The sequence below is a fragment of the Phaseolus vulgaris genome, chromosome 3 (assembly GCF_000499845.2).
Source record: "Phaseolus vulgaris cultivar G19833 chromosome 3, P. vulgaris v2.0, whole genome shotgun sequence".
Taxonomy (NCBI): Eukaryota; Viridiplantae; Streptophyta; class Magnoliopsida; order Fabales; family Fabaceae; genus Phaseolus; species Phaseolus vulgaris.
This window is the reverse complement of record NC_023757.2, coordinates 3,188,860-3,212,022: the sequence shown is the minus strand read 5'-3', so window position 1 is coordinate 3,212,022 and position 23,163 is coordinate 3,188,860. Positions and strand designations below refer to the sequence as shown.

The following is a 23,163-nucleotide window of genomic DNA, read 5'->3' as shown; positions in this document are numbered from 1 at the left end:
TGGAACAAGATAATTTTTTAGCCTACGAGACGTAGAAGTATGACCATTCTTCATGTAGTAAAAACAAGATATTGAATGCATATGTTTAGAACTGTTAAAAGAAGCATACTTTGTTTAAGCAGGAATAAAAAAAAAACTAGATAACTTCTTAACATTGTTATTCTTTCTAGGTTTATATCCTAAACAACTTTTACCAAACACTGCATTTTGTGAATCTAACACAATTTCAAGATTAGATTTTGACATCCAAGTCACACAAATTAAGTCCAAATGAAATCCGCTTCAACTTCCAATTTTTTATACAAGACTATTCATGTACATTTTTTTGACAAAGCTAAGAAGAAGGATACATAAATATAATAAAATAAAATACTTTCCATAAAATAAGGTTTTCTAAAGTCTTTTTTCTCCTCTAGTCTCCTAACCATGACTTTGATTAGAGTCTCAATGTGTTCTTTTCTAAATAGTCCTCCGTCAACTTTGAAATATTTTTTAAATATAAACATATAAAAAAACCACCAAATTTCAAAATAAATAGTATTTAAAATACGATAATTAATTGAAACAATAATTTGAATCAATTATATTTATAAATATAATTGATTTGAATACCTATAAATATATATAATTATTCATACAACTTTTTCATATATGTACCTATTAATATTTATTTTTTAAAAAAGATAAGTTAAAAATTATAACAAATAGCGGCAACACAGTCACATATGAATTCGTATTTTTTAGTTTTCATTTATACTATTATATATATATATATATATATTTTTTTTATTTTATGTATGAGAGATATGTTTTTAGGTTTTAAAAAAATTGAGAAAGGAGAGAGATAAAATAAGAGAGAAAAAATTAAAAAACTACTCTACATTCAAAACTACTTCAGAAAATTATTTTAAAGAGGAGAATCAAAATTTTAAAATTAAAAAGATGCTTATTTAATAAAGAAAAATTTCAATTTAAAACAGAAAAGTAACCAATTTTTCTACTCTTTTATCAGTTAGATGACAACAAAATAAGAATAAGATTAACGTAACAATTTCTCCATTCTTCTATAGTTAAATAAATAAAATAAAATTTTAAAATTAAAAAAAAAGTTTTATTAATTTTTAAAATTATAAAATGTTCATATAATCAAAATAAATTAATAAAACAAAATATTAAGAAAAGATAAAATAGGAAAAGAATTTATAACTGTCAAAATCGAAAATTCTATAGATAAAAAAATTTATGAACTGCTTACTTAATTTCTGTATCTTACGTGTAATTACCCCAATTTTAATTATGCACAAAAATTTAAAGAAGAAAAAAACTATTTACAGTAGAATTAGGAAGTTGCGAAATGCCAAGTCACCTTGCAGACGTAAGAACAACAAGAAAACAGTGGGAAGAGACAAGGACGAATACTCACAAATCAAAATTGAGTACAAAAATGGAAGAGAAAGATAATGAGTGGTATTTTTGGGTTTTGTAGTGCGAAATTGGAAAAGGAAACGAATATGCGTGGAGGGAAATAGGAAGATTCTTGCGTAAGCAGCATCTTCCTCTCTCTTATTCTATTCCCTTTTTTTATTTTTGTTTCTTATATCTCAAAATTCAAAATACCCATCAACTCAAAAATCAATCACACCCTTCTCCTTTATATACGCGCCTCTGCATTGCTTCCTATTCATTCTCAGGTTCTCTCTCTCTCTCTCGCGCACTATTGTAAACTTTTTTTTTTCTTTTTTGTGGTTTTTAGTTCAGGCGAAATCAAGGTTTAACTGTTGTTGGTGTTTAATTCAAGGGAAACTTCATGTAGTAATTATGCTGGTTATATTGTTGTTTTTTCTTTAGGAATTTTGATGAATGATTGGGTAGGTTATGTTGTTGCGTTGAGACTCGCGATGGAATGCGGTTTTTTTCTGGTTAATACAATTTTTAAGGAATATGGATGGGGATTAGCTTTATGAGAATTGAATTCAGTACATAAAACGTAAAAATGCGCAGTAACATTTTCGATTATCTCTCCGTATTCGGTGTTTTTTTTCCCTATAATTAGGATTGAGAGTTTATGATATAGGTCTATAAATAGGAATAGGATTTTGAGTTTGATTTGCGTGCATTAATGCTGTAAATAATTTGTAAGAATCGACTAATGTATCTTGCTTGTCGGATTGATCTTGGATTGGTTCTTTGTCTTTTATAACACTAACTCAATGGTATATCGTGTTGAATCGAGTGGATACACATTGCAAACCATGGTATTCTTGTATTTCTTTTCTGCCTGAGTTCAATGCAACGGTGAAGGAGGGATTTTTTTTCATATCTTAGTTCATTGGGTTTTTTCCATTAGAGGAACTTTGTTATATCTTGATGCATTGGATTTTTTCATAAGAGGGATTTTGTCACCAACGGCTACCTGTGTATTCTCCTTGTCTTGTTCTGTTCACCAATAAATTAAAAGCACTTGCGTGCCTATGAAACATAGCTACTAGGAGATTTGTTTAGATTGTTTTAATTGTGACAATCTGAAGAGAGATGATGATCGAGTTTCAGCCATCTTAAGTGCTGAATTGGAAATTCTTTCGAAATCTGGGATATTCATGTCATGATTCTCTCTCTCTCTCTCTCTCTCTCTCTATATATATATATATATATATATATATATATATTTGGATATGTATATATTTAGATATGTATACATAAGGCATATCTAGTAAGAGGTTCATGCCGAACAAATTTTATATTGGACCTATCAAAGAAATTTCTATAAATTCAGGGATATTCATCTCAAATTTAATTTTGAAGTTTGAAGTCAACTGATCTTGGCCAATTAATTACGAATTACACTAAAAAGTGGAAGGTCACCTGAGTCAAATTCTTGGATCATTTGTTATATAATCACTGTCATTAGCAGTTCTTCATGCTTGGATGTTAAAATTTGATTGTGGTAGAAAGTTAAAACTACATGCGCACTGGTTCCAAATTTTATGAAGTAATACGAATACTCTCTTTTTAATACAGCATTGTTGGCTAGACTCAACACTCTCCAAACAACCAGTGCCAGCAACTTCTTGCTGGTACTCAAGTTGACCAGGATCTTCTGTGGGGGAGGACATGACTCAAAACAGCATACTGAATCACAGTAGAGCCCTTGAGGGTGTCCATGGAGTCCAAGTGGCACCTCACTCACCGTTTGACTTGACAGAAACTACTCAAAGTGGGGACTTTCGTACTTCAACAGGCCGATCGTCAACTACTGAAGCAAATCAGCAGCTGCTAATGCAGTGAGTGAAATATGTTCCCAGCAGAAATGTCATACAATTTTTACATGACTATAAATTTTTTATGACATTGACAAGAACTGAAAATTACAAAGCCGTGCACGCTACTAACCTACTTCTTACATGTACCAGAAGACTGTGGCACCAGAGACCAGCATGCTTAAGACCCATCCATTGTAGTATTAGTTGTCATGGTAATATTGAGAATTATTCTTTCCATTTGATGTTTTGTTAACTTGTTTCTCATGAATGATCCAATCTTATGTAAATAATTGTTATTACTGCATCCCTTTATCAGGTGATCAGAATCTTGCTGAAAGGTTTGCTAATGTGATTACTTCAATTCCTTTTATAGCTCTTGGAATCCATGCCCCCAGGTAATATTTTCCTCCTACCGTCACAAATTACTTTGGCTAGAAAAATAGCTTTGTAATCTTATAAATAACTGTGTAATGTAGGAAGAATGTCAATTCAAAGTTGTATGCTAATTCACTAATTGGAGTTGGAGTGGCCTCAAGCGTGTATCATTCTTCTAGAGGAAGGTTGAGGAAATTTTTGAGATGGGTTGACTACACAATGATAGCCACAACAACTGTTGTGAGTAACATAGATAAATATAATTATTGGTTATTCAATAAAATGCAGAAACCTGATCATATTTGCTATATTCTGTACTAGGAAGTATTTATCAATATTGTGTCTAGACCTAATAATTGGAAATTTTGCCACTACTACAGCCAATGAATTAGACTCTGGTTAGGAGAACTAAGTTTTCTCTGCAGCTATACTGGTCATCAGCACATCTGCACGTCCACACAATTTAGAAATGTCCTTTTCCTCTAATTTTGTTTCAAATGGCAAATTTCTTGTCTATGTTTTACGATGATTAAAATAAATCTTCATGCCAACTATTGTGTTTCCAGTATCTGGATTGAGTACGAATATCTAAACTTTATCTGGAGAGAAAGTTGTTATATAATTGGTGGTTTCTATAGATTACATATTTCTTTCATAGAAAAAAAAATGCCGAGTCACTGATATGGAGAAAGGGATTGTTTTGAAATCAAAGACCATTCTATAAATGAGAGGTTTGATTATCATTACGCTATATTCGGAAATAACCAAGTTTCAATATTTTAACATACAATTTGGGGTTTGGGTTTAACTTAAGTATTTTTAAACCTACCGCATCAGGAGTTGTAGGAGTTACAACTCCAGGAGTTTTCAAAGTATCATTTTTCTTTAAGTCTATATGTGTTACTCCAACATACCCTTTAATACCAAGTCTTGACATCTGGATCATGGCAAATGTGGATGGCCCAATAATAACACCCTCTCAAACCTATGAATAGACATCTAGAGCATAGACAAATCCAAGTATCCAATAATAGATAAAAATAGGCTTTTATAATCTTAGAATTAGACTCTTAAGTCTACTTCATCTCTACAAACCCAATTTGTAAGCTGAGAAAGTCTTATGAAGGTTACATTGATTATATCTCTATTTAATGTTTGGGATCTCAACAAAAATAAGGTCTTGTTGGCTTTTTCATGATTTTATGATCCTCTATGCCTTAAGTATAAACGAAATAAAGAGGGCACATTACTTGCGTATTTGGACATGTTTTGTGTATGTGTTGCATTTTTCTTTATTTTCTAGCATGACATAATTATATTATTTTCTGTGAGTAATCAATTTGATATCATATTTGAATATAAAAATCATTCTGCAGTGTTTGTCAATGGCCATCAGAAATGAGAATCCCAAGTTACTGATGGCAGCGTCTGCAATATTTCTTCCAGTTAATCCGATGATGGTTTCAGTTATTCACACTGGGATGATGGAGGTAAGTTTTACAACATTTATTTATGTAGTGTTGTATAATTTACCAATTAACTTGTACATATTGATTTTGGCTTACCTTTCTCAATTTAAACTTTATCAATGCGTCACACGACTTGCACCACAGGCGTCTCTACGATTTTTTCAATTTTTTTTCAAACAGTTTTCTTAAATGTACTCATTAAGTTATCCTGCTTGTAGCAATTTTTTTTTTAATTTATATAATAATATAAAAATCCTTTTTTTTTACAATAATGAAATATCTCCTAAAAATAGTATATTTCTTCATCAAACAAGATTTCATCATTGTTTTGTAATGATATCCTTTTTCTGTTTATATATTTTTTAATTTTTAATTTCTATATTTAAATTTTGTCTAAATATAAAATGGTTAGGTATGTGTCAAAGAGGGTGGTTAAGGAATCGGATAAAAATAATAATAAATGAATTTTTTTTATAAGAAATAAGAATGGGAATACATTAACAACATTGACTGAAATTTGCTTTTTTTTTTAAAATAAGTCACCTTTGATTCTTTACTATTGTCTTTTGTAAAGAATTTTTTTTGGTACCTTTGAATCATGATTTATGGGAATTTTATAGTTTCTGGAAATTATTAACTTTGGTTTGTTTGGTAAAAAATATTGCTAAACCTATTTATATTATGATTTAAATTTTCTATAATCAAAAGTATTGTGTTATTTTTTCTTAAATCTTTAATTTCTTATCATATCAAATGATTTCATAATATTTATGTGAGAAATTTCTTCAAAAACTATTTCCAGGAAACATTATTTCTTTAAAATGTCATTTCTAAAAGATAAATCAAACATGGAAAATATACAATCCCGATTTTAGATTTTCAGAAAATTAAAAATATTTCTTCTATCAAACGACTAAGATTAGCTAAACAAAATTTAAAAGCATTCATGTCGAAATATTGTTACTTTGGCCTTTAAAATGCTTTATAGATCTGTCGATTAATTTGAGTAACACATAAACAAAGTTAAATATTGCAAAAATAAATAAACGATAAATGTTTTGAGTAAAAGAATTAGTATATAAAAGTATATCTAGCTACAATATTTTCTAGTTTGTTTTTTTAGCATAAAAAGTGTAATGTTACCATTAATACCTTTTCATCCTGGGAATATATTCTCTGAAAAGGTGTTTTTAGCACTGGCTCTACATGTGTAGTAACAAGTTATGATCTTGTAAAAAATTAGAAGTAAACATTTTATAATTAAGCTTTTCTCACTGTTATTTTTCTAATCCAGGTAGCATTTGCTAAAAGGGCATTGAAGGATCCAGACTTGAGGATGGCTCACACAGTTCATAAGATGTCGTCATTACTTGGTGGTATGCTTTTTGTAGCTGATGATTTATTTCCTAAAACTCCTTACCTTCATGCTGCATGGCATCTTGCTGCTGCTGTTGGTGTTGGCACCTGCAATAAGCTTCTTGAGTAAGAGTTCATACTCATTCGAAAGCTGGAAACAATGCATTCTGAATTAGAATAGCATCAGCATAATCTGTCGACTTAATTTGTAAAAACAGTTATTGGGACCATGAGGTAGTCATTCTATCTTCTTGTATTAGGTTCATAATGTAGATGAGGTCAGTGCAAATTGAGTTCGTTCCCAATTATTTACCTAATTCAATTTGTAATTTTATGTTCATTAGAAAGGGATTCATGCAGAAAAAACTGGCGTCTATTCTTCTTATTTGATGAGCATGCGGTTATAAAACATCTTGCATTATACTTTCTTCCTGCACATATATGTTGAGAAATTGCTTCTATGGAGAATCTTGACTATTTTGTTTGGATGTGTTGGATTTTCTGAAAATTGGAAAATATGATATGATGATTTTTACGAAGTACATATTAACTCATTTCCGAATCAACAGTTTAAACTAGAATCGCATAGGATGAAAAACAACAAAGATTTGATGTGGATGGGCCAAGGTTATGATAAGAAATAATAATAAATAAGTAGTCCTAATATTTAATTTGAAAATCCCACTATGATTGAGATGGCATTGAACCAAAAAAAGGCAAAAGGAGAGGGAGAACAGGTCAAAGACGAAAAGAGCAAAAATAAGAATATTTTGTTTGAGCAGTAATTAAAGTTGAAACAAAAATTTAAATCCTTGATCTTATATAATTTAAACAAGACAAAATTACGTTTTATGAGAAAATAACTATTTTCACACGGATTATCTCATAAAAATTAAGATCTGGAGGGAAAACTAACATGCTGCAAGCATGATTATCTACTTGTCATAACCTCGAGACTTGAGTCTCATAAGTCAGGTTTAAACAAATCCCTTTTTAAAAAAGAAAAAAGTTTTTATCACCATTGTTCAAACTTGGACATACCTGTTAAATGCATACTTAAATGGTAGGATTATTGATATTGAGTCTGTAGAAATATTTGCTTTAGTTGGCATTGTAGAAATATTTGTTTTAGTTTGCATTAAAATTATTTTATATGTATGTGACAGTGAATATATAGTTTTATTTTAATAAGAACACATGTGTAGTATCATCGCTAATGTTCACCGTTAGACAAAAAGAACAATGTATATGAGATTATGAGATTGATTTCTTGGTTAGGTTTATCACTGGCACAAAAAGTATGAATGCCTTAATAGTCATGCTAATATGAACCATTTAAAATTCAATTACCATAAAATCATATAAGTTCAATAGTAAAAAGATATGAAACCACTAAAAGTTCAACAGTAAAAGATATAAAACCACTAACTTGATTAAACATTCAAACAAGTAAAATAATAAAAGATATGAAACCGCTTACTTGATTAATCATTCAAGTTATTATATAAATTCTAATAAAGATGTTGACAAGAAACAAATAACACTAGGTATTGAAGAAGGACGCAATGATGAACATTGAATTTAACCTAAAGAAAACTTTTATTACACTTGCTAAGATATAATAATTAATAAAAAAAATTTAAAACTTCTTAATTTTTTTTTTAAGAATCTTACACAAGAAAGTCAACCCAGTTTTAAAATTCCCTTTAGATTTGTTGAAAATAATAACTTGACTTGTTAACTTAGTTGAAGTCTTAAATTAATTTTTATAAATATTATGTCTTTAATTAAGTTGATACTTAAAAATTGATTTTTTAAATCTTGACCAATTGACTCAATCTAACCCAACTCGTCAACTCGTTCAAGATTGAGTGGAGGTAGAATAGGTTTAATATAAGAAATACAAAAACCCAACTCAATATTTTTAGTAAACTGGTAATAAGTTTATTCAAATTTTACCCAACCAAATCTACAAACAGCCCTACCTAAAACAAAACCCAAAGCATGGTGGTAAAGCAGACGATTTTGAGATGTCCCCTTTGACAATTTTTCTTCCTACTCCCAAAAATATTAAAATTAATGAAGAAATTTATAAAACTAAAAGCTTAAAACCCAGTCAATCAGTATTCCCAACACTTTGGCACAATGTTAGTGCAACAGAGGCAACATTGAATCTCTAATCATTTATGTGCACTGAGAAGAGTTCAAAAAGTACAATTACATCAGCATTTTAGAGGTAACCTTTCTAGAGGTGCTGAATTGGAAGGATGAACTAATGAAAACTTAAATAAAAATAAGTAATGTGTTAATGTGGTGTCCATTTAAGGACCTCAAATCGATTGGTGGGTTGTGGATGCTCTTAACTGACAACTACATGTACACTGTTACAAGTCATGCATAATGTTTCAATAAAACTCTTCCAGGTGTGCTAGGAAAACAAAATATCATCATGCATAGAATTCAACATCATCACACATGATTAAGCTGATGACATAATTTAACACTTCCAATGGCTTCGATTCGTTACAGATAGACTTACTATGGAACCTTCATTAACCCGCACCTGTAAATTGAATAATAATCATCAGTTTCACAAGTAATAATCGAATTAAGAGCTTTAAAGAACATAACCAGCACGACCACAATACATAAGAGATAATAATCTAACAATGCCTTTGCCTCTGACAGCCTTACAACGTACTCAGCAAACGCAAGAATCACAATGCATACCCAAAGGGCCAGATGATTACAATCACTAACCTTGATTTCTCCAACTTTTCAACCACATCTTGAATTGCAAATACTGTCATTTTCTTTACCTGTTTCAAAATCAGAAATCAAGGGGAAAAGTTACACAAAGTCACAGTGCAAACTGTTGATATGACAATATTGTTCAGTGAAATAAAGGTCTATGGCACATTGGATCGTTATAAAAAAGGTTAGTTGCAAAAAGATATACTTAGACATATAGTATTGATTATGAGGAGGCATTTGCTCCAATGACAATGAATATTGTCAAGATCATTCTCTCATTAGCAACACATTTTGGTTGGGAATTGTTATAGTTTGATGAAAAAAATGCCTTTTTGCATGAGCATATAGAGAAAGAAGTCTACATGGAGATTCCTCCTAATTTTGGATCTATTGAAGGAAGTACGTAGGTTGAAGAAAGCCCCGTGCTTGGTTTGAGAGAATTCAAGAGACTTACTCAGGCTATGATGTCCTTGGGGGAACCAACAAAGTCATGGCTGTTATTTACAACAGATGATGAACATGAGAAATTAATCTTGAAAGAAAAGCTTCTTGCTCAATTCAGTCGAGGCGAGCGGGCACAAGCCGATGTCTAACCGAGCAGTCCCGAACCCATATCAAGTCGAGCAGGCCCGAGCCAATTTCGAGCCAAGGGCGCCCAGGCCGACATCAAGTCAAGAAACCCAGGCTGATGTCGAGAAGCCAGGCCTGCGCCAATGTCGAGTTGAACGGGTCAGGCCAATGTTGAGCTTAGCAAGCTCGGGTCGATTGGGCCCGGGCCAATGTCAAGTCTCCTGGGCCTAGGCCGATGTTGAGTCCTCTAGGCCCAAATCGATGTCGAGTTGTTCGTGTTCAGGTCGATGTCAAGTCCTCCAGACTCAAGCCTAAGTTGAGTGAAGCGGGCCCGGGCCGATGTTGAGTCGAACAGGCTCATGCCGATGTCGAATCATCCAGGCCCGGGTCATTGTCGAGTCGTCTGGGCCCAAACCCATGTTGAATTGTCCGGGCTCGGGCTGATGTCTAGTCGATTGTGCCCGGGTAGATGTCGAGCCGGCCCAAGCCAATGACAAGTGTCCCGGGCCGATGTCTAATTGCCTGAACCTGAGCAGATGTCTAGTCTCCCGGGTCGATGTCGAATGGAGTGGGTCTAGGTCTATGTCAAGCCGAGCTGATGTTTAGTCGTTCGGGACCAGACCAATGTTGAGTCCTCCGGGCCCAGACTGATGTCTCGTCGTTCGGGTCTGGGCCGATGTCGAGTGGAGGGGGCACAGGTCAATGTCGAGTCGATTGGGCTCTGGCTAATGTTGAGCCGAGCAGGCCCGGGCCATTGTCGAGTGGAGAGGATCCGAATCTATGTCGGGTGGATTGGGCTCTGGCTAATGTCAAGCCGAGTAGGCCCGAGCCGATGTCAAGTCGTGCGGACCCGGGCCGATATTGAATCATCCAGACCCGGGCAATTGTTGAATCATCTGGGCCTGGGCTAATGTTGAATCGTCTAGGCCTGGGCTGATGTCGAATCGAGACGACCCGAGCCAATGTTGAGTGGAGCAAGCCCGAGCCGATGTCGAGTCGACTAGGCCTGAACCGATGTCGAGCCGTTGGGGCCCGGACAAATGTCGAGTTGTTCATGTTCAGGTCAATGTCGAGTCTATTGGGCCCTTGCCAATGTCTAGTGGAGCGAGCCCGAGTCAATGTCGAGTCGTGGGCCCAGACCATTGTCGAGTTGAGCGGGCCCGGGCTGATGTCAAGTCGTCTAGGCCCAGACGGATGTCGAGCAGTCCGGGCCCGGACCGATGTTTAATCGTTCGTGTTCAGGTCAATGTCGAGTCAATTGGGCTCTGGCTAATGTCGAGCCAAGCGAGCCCGGGACGATGTTAAGTCGTGCAGGTCAGGCCGATGTTTAATCATCCAGGCCCAGGCCATTGTTGAATCGTCCGGGCATGGGCTAATGTCGAGTCGTCCAGGCCCACGCCATTGTCGATTCGTCCAAGCCTGGACCGATGTCTAGTCGTTCGTGTTCAGGTCGATGTCGAGTCATCCAGGCTCAAGTTGATGTTGAGTCTATTGGGCCTTTGCCAATGTCGAGCCGAGCCGATGTCTGGTTGTCCAGGCCCAGACCAATGTCGATCCTCTAAGCCTGAGTCCTTCGGGCCCAGACTGATATCTCGTCGTTCGGGTCTGGGCTGATGTTAAGTCATTTGAGCTCGAGCCGATATCGAGTGGATGGGGTGTTGGTTGATGTCCAGTCGATTGGGCTCTGGCTAATGTCGAGCCGAGCGGACCCGGGTTGTTGTTGAGTGGAGCGAGTCCGAGTCTTTGTCGGGTGGATTGGGCTCTAGATAATGTCAAGCCGAGCAGGCCCGGGCCAATATCAAGTCATGCGGGCCCGAGCCGATATTGAATCATCCAGACCCGGGCAATTGTTGAATCGTCTAGGCCAGGGTCAATGGTGAATCGTCTAGGCTCGGGTCAATGGCGAATCGTCCAGGCCTGGGCTGATGTCAAATTGAGAGGACCCGAGCCAATGTCGAGTGGAGCAGGCCCGAGTCGATGTCGAGTCGTCCAAGCCGAGACCGAATTCGAGTCAATTGGGCCTAAACCGATGTCGAAACGTCGGGGCTCGAATCGATTTCGAGTGGAGCAAGCCCAAGTCGATGTCGAGCCTAGCAAGCCCGAGCCGATATTGAGTCGTCCTAGCCCAAGCCATTGTCGAGCCGAGCAGGCCTGAGTTGATGTCGAGTCATCTAGGCCAGGACCGATGTTGAGCCGTCCGAGCCCGGATCGATGTCGAGTTGTTTGTGTTCAGGTCAATGTCAAGTCGATTGGGCTCTGGCTAATCTCGAGCCGAGCGAGCCCAGGCCGATGTTAAGTCATACAGGCCCAAGCCAGTGTTGAATCGTCTGGGCCTAGACTGATGTTGAGTCGATTGGCCCGGGCCGATGTCCAGCCGAGACGGCCCGAGCCAATGTCGAGTTGCGCGGGCCCGAGTCGATATCAAGGCGAGCGAGCCTGAGCCAATGTCGAGTCGTCCAGGTCTGGACTGATGTTGAGTCGTCTGGGCCCGGACCGATGTCGAGTCGTCGAGACTCAAGCCGATGTTGTCTATTAGGCCCTTGCCAATGTCGAGACGAGCGGGCCTGGGCCGACGTCTAGTCGTCCGGGCCCAAACCAATGTCTAATCCTCCAAGCCCGAACCATTGTCAAGTCCTTTGGGCTCAGACTGATGTCTCGTCCGAGCTCGAGCCGATGTCGAGTGGAGGGGGCGCGAAACGATGTTGAATCATCTTAGCCCGGGCCATTGTTGAATCGTTTGGGCCCGAGCCCATGTTGAATGTCCAAGCTTGGGCTAATGTCTGGTCGATTGGGCACGAGACGACCCGAGCCAATGTCGAGTGGAGTAGGCCAAAGTCGATGTCAAGCCGAGCGAGCCTGAGCCGATGTCGAGTCGTCTAGGCCCGAATCGATGTCTTCCGTCTGGGCTTGGACCGATGTCAAGCCGGCCGGGCTTGGACCGTTGTCGAGTTGTTCATGTTCAGGTCAACGTTGAGTCTTCCAGACTCAAGCCAATGTTGAGTCTATTGGGTCCTTGCCAATGTCGAGTTGTCCGGGCCCAGGCCATTGTTGAGTCGTTCGGTTCTGGACCGATGTCGAGTTGTTCGTGTTCAGGTCAATGTTGAGTCGTCCAGACTCAAGCCAATGTCGAGTCTATTAGGTTGCCAATGTTGAGTCAAGCGGGCTCGGGACGATGTCGAGCCGAGCGAGCCCGAGCCATTGTCAAGTCGTCCCGGCCTAGGCCATTGTCGAGTCGTCTGGGCCCAGACCAATGTCGAGTACTCCGGGCCCGGACCGATGTCGAGTCCTCCGGGCCGATGTCGAGTCCTCCGGGCCCAGACCAATGTCGAGTACTCCGGGCCCGGACCGATGTCGAGTCCTCCGGGCCGATGTCGAGTCGTCCGAGCTTGAGCTGATGTCGAGCCGAACGGTTCCGGGCCGATGTCGAGGTTAGCTGGCCCGTCGAGCTGGCCCGGGCCATTAGCGAATCGTCTGAGCTCAAGCCCATGATGAATCGTCCGGTCCTGGGCTAATGTCGAGTCGATTGTGCCCGGGCCGATGCCGAGCCGAGACGACCCGAGCCAATGTCGAGTGGAGCGGACCCGAGTCGATGTCAAGTCGTGTGGCCCAGGCCATTGTTGAGTCGTTCGAGCCCAGACCAGTGTCAAGTCGTCTGGGCCCAGACAGATGTCGAGTTGTCTGGGCCCGGACCAATGTCGAGTTGTTTGTGTTTAGGTCGATGTCAAGCTAATGTCGAGTCGAGCGTGCCCGAGCCGATGTCAATCCGAGCGAGCTCGAGCTGATATCTAGTCGTCTGGGCCCAGACCAATGTCGAGTCCTCCGGGCCCGGACTGATGTCTCGTCGTTCGGTCTGGGCCAATGTCAAGTCTCTCGGGCTCGAGCCGATATCGAATCATACAAGCCCATGCCATTGTCGAGTCGTTTGGGCTTGGGCCCATGTTGAATCGTCTGGGCCCGGGCTAATGTCGAGCCAAGCGAGCCCGGGACGATGTCGAGCCGAGACGACCCGAGCCAATGTTGAGCAAAATGGATTGAATCTAGATTTAATCCACTTTAAATGGATTTAAAAAAGATCCATTTAAATTTGATCTAGTTATAATTGATATGGATTTTAAGTCCAATCCATTTATTTGAATTTGGATTGAATCTAGATTGGATTTTGAAAAATCCAATCCATAAACACCCCTACGTGGGAGAGTAAGAAGTAGAAATAGGAATGTTTGACGTATAGTTAAATCTTTGTGATTGAAGTTCGCTTCTCCAAAGCTAGAATCGAAACTACCTACTAACCACCTTGTAACTAACCGAAGCCCAGGGCACATCATAACGAAAACTCGTTTCCTCTTCAAGCTAAAGTAAAGCTAGAGCCCCTACTCTATTTAACAAACCAAGGAAAGGAAAGAGGAGACTATGAAGGCAAGCATTGGGGACTGTGAAGCTAAGAAGCCCAGACACGGACACGAAGATACGGCTAAACTGAAAATTATAGGACACGGGACACGGCTATATATAAATTAAAATGTAGTAATATATTTTGTTATATGAAAAAAAATCAAGAAAAACATAATGTTTAACTTTTACTTTTTGGAGATTTTAATATTTTGTTTGAGATTTTATCATATTTTATCTGAGATTTAGTGTGGAAAATAAGAGTTCTTTAAAACACTAAACCGCGTTTTTTTTTCGAGCTTTTCTGGCGTGTTCAAGGAGGGAAACCTGTCCCCTCTGGCGTATCCAGAAAGAGGGTCGTTTCCGGCTCAATAAAAAGTGTCTGACACTGTGTCGGGCACGCTTCCGCCGCGTGTTCGTGTCCGCAATGTATCGGACACACCGACGGCACATTTTTGGCCGTATCCGAGCTTCATAGCTATGAAGGCGAACACCAACAAGTGTTGCAATGACAACAATGGTTGTGACTCGTAGGTCTTTTTCGTCCACGTCAGCTTGTGATTTCCTCCATAATCATAGGATTGTGAGTTTCTGAGTTTACTTGCGATTTTAGCATTGGTAAGAAACAAAATGTAGTTGCAAGGTCCAATGAGGAAGCTTAATTCCAAGTTACGGCACAAGGGGTTTGTGAATTTGTATGATCCTTACAACTCTTGAGCATCCAACAAGTAAAGCCAAATTGTTAAACTCAACAAATGAATTCTAAATAAATTACGTAAATAAATTTATTTTAGACTACATTTCAATAGAAAAGCATCAACAAACACTATCAAACCCTTCAACAGATTTCCTCCTTCAAAACATTCAAAACAAACAACAAATTCCTTATACTTCCTTCAAGTCTATCAAACCCATATATATACAACACTATATTTAACAAATTATATGTGTGTAGAGCTAATTTCCAAACCCATTAAAGACTAACAACAAAACAAGAGATGCTTTATCACAAATGGAGAAGCAAATAAATACCAAAATCAAATCAAGAAAATTAGTTTGCCATACCTTCAATTTGTCCTCTATGGACTGGAGAAGCAAATAAATATGCCAAAATCAAATCAAGAAAATTAGTTTGGCATACCTCCAATTTGTCCTCTGTGGACTTGTGATTTATTGGAAGTGTGCGAAATTCCTCTGTCAACCGAAAGCACTCCCCAACATTTTCAGGGGACACAAAATCCAACGCAACCTTGATACATGACTGCGAAGGGAAAACATATACTGTGGGTGCTAACATGGAGTGCATTTTGAAGATTAAATAAAATCAACCAAGCCATAATAGGTTAGGTAGCAAAACGGGACTTGAGTGGTATATAAGATATAAGAGATTCAAACCTCCATGTTGTCATTATATCATAAAATAAAAATACGAGTTACAATGAAAATCAAAAAGTAATCAAATTGAATGTATCATCGAACAACCTAGGGATGTAAAACCAGCAGTTTTCACTTCCTGAAAAGTCTTTCTTTGTTGATGATATACCTAGGCTTAATTTTAGGTACTAAACAAAGATACTACCATTGTATGTTAGAATCATACCTAAAATAATAACATACTTAGCATTTATACACTTCTAGGACAACAAGGATACATCAAGCCTACAATAAACAATTTACCTTCAGATTTCTGACTTGGTGAGGACAACCAGCAGGAATAAAAACAGCATCTCCTAACTTTTGAATAAAAGTCCACGGCTCAATTCCTAAAAGAAAATACAAAACTATCAATACAGAACCAGCTGAACAACTCTCCCGGTCAAAATATGAAAAATTATGTGTTACTAACCATACTCCTCCTTAAGCTTCCTCTTATGCTCCATGGTAAGATAAAAAGTCTGGTCATGAATGGGGTGAATAACCTACATTTCCAAAGATATGTCATTCAAGAAAAAATAAAGCCTAATGAGTGAGGGACTCACGGACTCATGGGTTGTCTATATACAAAAGTTATGGTCTGCCAAAGTCAAGTAAATAAAACATGATTGTTTGAAAAAGTAATGAGCATTTTGGATTGGTAGTTACATACAATGTTATTCCCTGTCTGGTAGGAACTAAGAATTGAAATGAGAAAGAAAAGGAAGATTTAATTGAATTGGGGGGAAAAGAACAATGAATATGATGGAAACTCTCTTCCAAGGGTTTTCCCTTCACAAAGAGTAAATGCTCAATTAACAATAATGGCAAATCTTCCTCTGTCTTATAATTCTTCCCTATCTAATTAATCTCTCTAACTATCTGAATCTCCTTCTCCTTATATCCTAACAATGCTCACCCTAATAAAAATCAAGCTTGTCCTCAAGGTTGACTTTGAAAACGGGAAGTTCACACTTAAATGATGCACTTGCACACGTTTTTCTCAAAATGTTGGAAGAGAATTGCAATCACTGTAGATTGGCTGGGATTGAACAACTAATTGTTGCATGTTTGGTTGAGTTTGTTGGCTCTAGTGGAGGTTGGAATGAAATTAGATTCTGAATAATTTGGATGTCCATGGGGAATGCTACAATCTCTTTCTGCCTCTTCTCTGTTAACATGTCATCAGCTACACAAGGTTCCAATTCAGTGGTTCATAACCTTCGATAAACTTCATGGGTAAACTTGGGGTTGTTGGGTTCAAATTTGATACTTGGTTTCTTGTATGCTTTGTTTTCCATACACAAACCTAGGTCCAAAGGTCTGAATGATGATTTATGCTTCTTCCTATCAGAAGTATTTGTACATGGGCTCATCCCTAGGTAATGTTATGTTTTATATGTGTTGCGTAATTAGGAGATAATTATTCCATAATTAGTGCAGATTCTGTTTTCTATTTATTAGGATAGATTTGATATCTTTTGGTGATTTAACTTGATTTGTATAGCATTAATTACCTATTATTTATTTCCTTAATTAGGTCGTAAATGGTCTATAAATTTATACTATCAATTAGCAGTGTCATTCATCCTTCACCCAATCCTTTTTTTTATGGGTATATTTAATAAAAAAATTATCAGAAGAAAATATGAGAATGGAAGAATGTTAATATTAAAAAGGTGTAAAGCTTCAAATATAACAAATATAACCCAGTAGTGGAAGTATTGGGTAGGAAATAAGTTTATAAATGACTCAAGTTGACATAACAGAAAGCTGGAAAACATTTTACTAATTTACCTGCTTTAAAGGACAGCAATGGACATGCCTGAACTCTCGGAAATGCTTCTTCAGATATTCTTGCAATTTAGATACATCCTGCCTCCGAAAAATATCCCAGAGAGCACCTTCTGAAGCATCACCACCAAACAACAAACCATTTTCCAGTTTTATTTCCTCTTTGACTTCTTCTAATTCACATAAAAGACCATCCTCCTTAGCAGTGGCAATCTCATTATAACCAGATTGATGGAAGTGGTCAACTTCTTTCAAATCACATAATCCACCTTCATGTTCCATGACTTGAACACTGTTCTGGTTGTCCAAAGCATTTATGATAGAGGATGAATTAGTAAGCATGTCAGTGTTAGTTTCTCCACCATGATCATCACCAAATAACTCCCTTCTGTCCTGCTCAAAATGCTTTTGTTTCAACTTCTCAATGGCAGTAAGTTGCTTAGAATTCAATTTCACTTCAGCAATATGAGTCAACACATTTACCTAAAACAGCCAAATTATTAAAAATGATAAGTCAATTCCTTCATTGATAAGCATACACATTTAGAACAATAAATACAAAACACTAACAAATATTTTATCAAGAAAAGCTATGCAACTGACAGAAGTATATATACCCAAATTACAGCTTTTCAATCCCTTAAAAAGAGTAACGTGAATGTATGATGATTCCACCAATCATAAAAAGAGTACTGTTTCTAATTATCAAATCAATCATTAAACCAACCAGAGAAATAACTCATCAAATATAGAATCAAATGAGATTTTAAGCAATGAAGACAATGCACAGAACAAAGAAACTGACATGGAATTGAAGCCACAATCAACTTAAAAAAAAAAACAGATCAGAGAAATGCAATGGCTAATCAAATACAACAATTTATACGTCCTACAAGCTATGCACCTCCCAAAAATAAAACTGTTTAAAATAATAACTTGAAAAGTTCAAATATCAAAATATAATTTTGAAGATGACAGGACAGCAAAAAAATAAGCAAATAGAGCATACTGCATCAGACATATCACAATGGATCTTAGTCACAGAATCACCACGCCCAAGCTCCGGAGGAAATCCATAAGCAATATAAGACTTTGGCCCCATGTCTGGCTTTAGACAATCATCAGGCAACTTCACAGAAAGGTTAAGAGCACCTATGAGAGGATCAGTATACTCCTTGAAGGGTAAGGATGATATGAACTCAACAAAATGACGAGGCAACTGTTCCTCAAAAAGATTAGAAGGAGGCCAATCTTTTAATTTCAATATCTGAGGCCAACCAAGCCAATCCATTCGACCTTCTGTATACCCAGTAAAGAATTGGTGGATATTGATTCCCCCCTGCATTTAACAAAAAACTCAGATGAAAAATGTAAAAATAAGCAGCAACAGAATAAACAAGTGAATTAAAAGCAGTAAAGAATATTTTCAACAGAAACATATATATATATATATATATATATATATATATATATATATATATATGATTTACTCTAGTATGATTACAAAACAAAACAAAAAAGTTGAAAATAATACTTTCTATTAAGAAGTTGACTTTAAGTCTAACTCAACCTTATAAAACTGACTTATAAGGTGGGATTTGCACCCACTTATATACTATTAAATGTCTTTATCTCTAGTCGATGTGGGATCTCCAACACACACCCCTCACGCCGAGACTGTCAACTCGTGCGTGAGATTATATATTATGGGTGATCCGATAGCGAGTGGTCTGATAAGCCTAACAAAGTCTCGCTAGGATAGGCTCAAAATGGCTCTGATACCATGTTAAAATAAAATAAAAGGGATTTATCCTATTCTTCCTTTTTATTTTATTTTAATACTTTCAACAATAGCAACAAAAACTAAAAGACGCATTTTACCCAACATCAACTATGTTAGAGATATTTCTCTTTGTATCTTTCTTTTATGTTCATCTTCTAGTTTGATGTTCTGTTCTTTAAGTTGCAACAAACTGGTCAAGTCAATTACAACTAACTCTTCTCAAGGCTATTCTCTAATCCTTATATATGGATCTACTGTGTCAAAGAATGATCAAGCTTAGACAATGTAATTCTCCATTCATTCTGGAGACATCATTCCTCAATTTGTTAACTCTAATGATCAGTTGGCAAATATCTTCACTAAATCATTGCGAGGTTCTAGAATTGACTATATATGCAACAAGATTGGTTCATATGATTTATATGCATCAACTTGAGGGAGAGTGTTAAATGTAACTAATATATGGGCCTTGGGCCATCTCTTTGTAATGTGAGCCTAAACCTTGGTACAATTAGATACCAATTTAGAAACTATTTATCAATAATAGAAATTAATTTAGAAACCAATAATTTTTTCAGTCTCTAATTTAGTCACTATAGTAACTAATTATTTTTTATCTCTAAAATTGGTTTCTATTTAATGATTTTCTTGTAGTGATTCTACCCTAATAACTGAGACACTGCCCATTTCTTGACAATGTTGGGAGAGACAGCATAAAAATACACAAAATGATTTCTACTTACCACTGTACCACCCCTATTGTGTTCTGTTCTGTTGGCCAACATTCCACCTTCGACATCTTTATGACCCAGACAGCAGAACATGTACAAACAGTTTCTTGTAGTGGAACCATATACCAAAATATTATAATTTTTCCGTACTTCCCAAATTATTTCTAGGACACTCAGCAGTGATAGCTATGGAATTCAATAATTAACAATATTAAGTGTGTACTCAAACAATACTCAATCCAGAAAAGATGGAGTTACTGAATTCAGGAAACATGTAGGATATTCAACAACACAAAAATTGGGACAATTAAATTATTCTACAAATGCCATTTTCAACTGTAGTGGTTCCAGTATAAATAAGTATCATCAATAAATTAAATAATTAAGCATAAGCTTCGAGAGGATGAAGGTGAACAACAAAATAAAGCTCTCCAAGGTCTTGAAAGTTAAAGATTGAGAAATTAAACAGACCTCACACCAATCTAAGCAATCAAGTGTTTCCACGTCCAAATGTTGACCACGTTTGGAAGCACTAGTTTTATGACGTAATGCACGCCACATGACAAGTGGTTCCCAGCTTAAACCAGAAGTGCATTCAAGCACATTGCTGACAATGACAGGCTCCCCCTTTTCCCAATGCCACTGAAAATGCTTTAAATCCTTGTCCTGTAGATCTACAGCCTTAGGACAATATAAATAGTTGTCAGCCAAATTATCACGAGAAGCAGCCTTCCTCATATTACTATTCCTAACATCTGTGTTTCTATCGAGCCCCAAACATGAACAGAAGCTGTCAGAGGGCTTAAATACATTTTGAATCTTGTATGCTTGCAGAAGTTCTTTCCCTTTGCAAACTAACTCAGAGATAAAATGTTGACCCAATATACTTCTCAGTTCCAGAAAACCATGGTTGCATTTGTCGTTGACTTTTGGACAAGGAATGCTACCATTACTATGTGAATGCCACCCGGATCTTGACCATTCGTGAACCTCGGGCTTAGCACCAGCATTTGATTCAATTTGTTCTACCTTTTCAATTGCTTTTTCAGCATGCAAGTAACCACGACCTTGCCAAACAAACTCTAACTCAATTGGTTCTGCACCACCTACAAGCTGCCCACTACGAAGCTCACGGCAACAGATGAGACAAAGGTCAAAAGAGCATTTTGTGCAGCTTCTGTGGTAATCGAATATTGATGTTTTGCAGTTGTCACTACATGAGAGTGTTAAGTTAACAACTAAGGAATATGGGATAACTGATGAATAAAAGATCAGAAATCAGAAAATTCCCAACCAGTACACACGCTCTTGTAAAGAGAAATCTGCCTTAACTATATTTAGCTCGGAGACTGAGAGCCCTGTATTACACATCCCAAAAGCAAATTATACAATGCAAAAATATGGAAATTGTAATGAACTGACTGGGGTATGAGATGAGATATAAACTCAAGCTATGCTGCTAAAGTGCATATAAGAAAAACAGTTCAAAATATGTAACGGATCCAAAAGTGAGAGAGAGAGAGAGAGAGAGAGAGAGAGAGAGAGAGAGAATTAATTCTAAAATATAGAACCAAAACCAGGAAATACTCGCTAGAACAACAAACTAGAGGGGAAACTAGGAAAATAGGTTGCAACATGTAACAGTCAGGCAGTTCAAAAGCTAAAAGTTTATCCATGATTGTAAAACAGATAATTATTTCTTTTTGCAGTCAAACTTCAGTGCATAGAGATCTGTGGCTTCAGGCATCACTTCAAAACAATGACTTAGTTCTGTAGCATAATGTGTATTATAATTTAGAACAAACATACACTAATCAAACCTAGCTTTGCTTCAGCATCAATTTAATTTCTTTGAAGAGTAACATGATTCACACAAGAATAAGCTCAACCAAGTCTCCTACAGGAAAACATAATACCTTGTATCTTAGCTTCTGTCTCATTCTCAATCATATGTTCTTCATCCAGCTGCCTTATAAACGGAAGAAGTACTTGCAGCAAATACAAAGAGACTTCAACCTTCTCGCCCTTTTTCATCGTTGCCTTTTTCATTTGCTATAGGAAACCAAACAGTAGCATTTCAATGCAGAATACAGAAAATCACAGGAAAAAGCCAATGTATAGAAGGGGGGAAAACCTAACATTAATAAGTCCAACAGAGCTCAGGCATGCTTTGCAATTGCAATTACCACGGCACACAGGACATGCCTCAGCAATATCCTCCTCTTTCAAATGAGGGTACCTTAACAAGATCAAAAAAGAAAACATCGGTCAAGTAATCATCATTCATGACCAAACCTCGCAATAACTGTCTCTATCATTCAAGACTTTTCTCCCAACAACAAGAAACAGTCATGCAGTATTGTAAACATGACAAGGAAAGGAGGAAAGCAAAGAAAGGCAAAGTTATACCAAGATCGTAAACAGAATAGGCAAAATCTTTTCTTGTTACAGGTGGAGCACCTCACAACACGACCTTTATCGTTTCTCTTACATTGGTGGCATGTTAAGGGCTCCTCTTCACCATACTGTTGATTGAGAAACAGAAACAAAACATCAAACACAATGCTGTGTGCAAAGACAAACTCAAACATGCATCCACATTTGAATGATAAATCATGTCACCTTAGCTCTTCTCTTGGTGACTTCTTTTGACATCATCTCTTGTTTACGACCCCTAATACCATACGGTTTATCAGCGCCAGACATTCCAAGCTCACCATTTCCATCATCGTTCTTTCTTTTCCTAATCGGTCTCTTCTCCGAAACCGCACCCACTTCAGCAGCAGTAGCATCTAACATTTTCTTCTTTTCCATCTCCTCTTTTTCCTTTTTACTTTTTCTGCCGCGCTTCTTTTTCACTTCTTGAACACGGCCAGAATCCAAACACTGTGTTTCTTCGTGACTGGGATTTGGATTTGCATCCACGCGAGGCTCTGCATTCCCTTCCTCCATTGGAAAGAACCAAACAAGTTTCAAACTGTGAACCCTAACTTTGTCTACCAGGGTTCAGTCTGTTGTCATCTCAACAACTTTGTTGCGCGACATGTGGGCCCAACCGTTCATCCACACGTGCCATATTTTTCTCCTCGATTTCTCTGTCACTTTTTTCTTTATGAAATCACGAAGGAAAAATCTCTGACGCAAACTCTATCACTATGACGAGAGAAAAAGGTAAAAGAAAAATTATTCGCGCGTGGATTGTTCACGAATTCAGAGGATAAAATAAAAGACTTGGTGTTTTTTTTTTCGTTATAGATGGATGAGTAAAC

The 23,163-nt window shown here is 37.2% G+C and overlaps 2 protein-coding genes across 7 annotated transcripts; one reads left to right on the top strand and one right to left on the bottom strand.

Annotated features, from left to right (window-relative positions):
- Positions 1-1,397: 1,397 nt before the first annotated feature.
- Positions 1,398-6,889, top strand: LOC137806286 (uncharacterized). 6 transcript variants are annotated; one of them, XM_068606304.1, is made up of 7 exons: positions 1,398-1,691; positions 3,019-3,281; positions 3,411-3,472; positions 3,577-3,655; positions 3,737-3,875; positions 5,012-5,125; positions 6,399-6,889. In XM_068606304.1, exons 2-7 carry the CDS (start codon positions 3,112-3,114, stop codon positions 6,588-6,590), a joined length of 756 nt encoding a protein of 251 aa, XP_068462405.1. In that variant the 5' UTR covers positions 1,398-1,691; positions 3,019-3,111; the 3' UTR covers positions 6,591-6,889. The 6 variants fall into 6 exon arrangements, with proteins under 6 accessions (XP_068462405.1, XP_068462406.1, XP_068462410.1 ...); XM_068606305.1 differs by having other exon boundaries at positions 1,410-1,541; XM_068606309.1 differs by having other exon boundaries at positions 1,550-1,691; positions 3,414-3,472.
- A 1,707-nt stretch (positions 6,890-8,596) lies between these two features.
- LOC137806283 (lysine-specific demethylase JMJ26-like) lies at positions 8,597-23,163 on the bottom strand. The gene is made up of 13 exons (XM_068606298.1): positions 22,517-23,163; positions 22,304-22,419; positions 22,034-22,133; positions 21,811-21,946; positions 21,189-21,252; positions 20,366-21,107; positions 18,390-18,719; positions 17,384-17,863; positions 16,020-16,092; positions 15,851-15,936; positions 15,315-15,434; positions 9,221-9,279; positions 8,597-9,023 (listed from the first exon to the last, which is right to left on the bottom strand). Exons 1-13 carry the CDS (start codon positions 22,844-22,846, stop codon positions 8,999-9,001), a joined length of 2,661 nt encoding a protein of 886 aa, XP_068462399.1. The 5' UTR covers positions 22,847-23,163; the 3' UTR covers positions 8,597-8,998.

Bases quoted from the DNA above. Each gene is read 5' to 3' on its own strand.
- LOC137806283 (XM_068606298.1), bottom strand. From the start codon at position 22,846: ATGGAGGAAGGGAATGCAGAGCCTCGCGTGGATGCAAATCCAAATCCC. The intron at 17,864-18,389 runs GTATGCTCTATT...TGGCTGTTTTAG, and splicing joins ATTGTGATATGTCTGATGCA to GTAAATGTGTTGACTCATAT. The intron at 15,937-16,019 runs GTTAGTAACACA...ATTTTCTTTTAG, and splicing joins GAAGCTTAAGGAGGAGTATG to GAATTGAGCCGTGGACTTTT.
- LOC137806286 (XM_068606304.1), top strand. From the start codon at position 3,112: ATGACTCAAAACAGCATACTGAATCACAGTAGAGCCCTTGAGGGTGTC. The intron at 3,876-5,011 runs GTGAGTAACATA...ATCATTCTGCAG, and splicing joins TGATAGCCACAACAACTGTT to TGTTTGTCAATGGCCATCAG. The intron at 5,126-6,398 runs GTAAGTTTTACA...TTTCTAATCCAG, and splicing joins TTCACACTGGGATGATGGAG to GTAGCATTTGCTAAAAGGGC.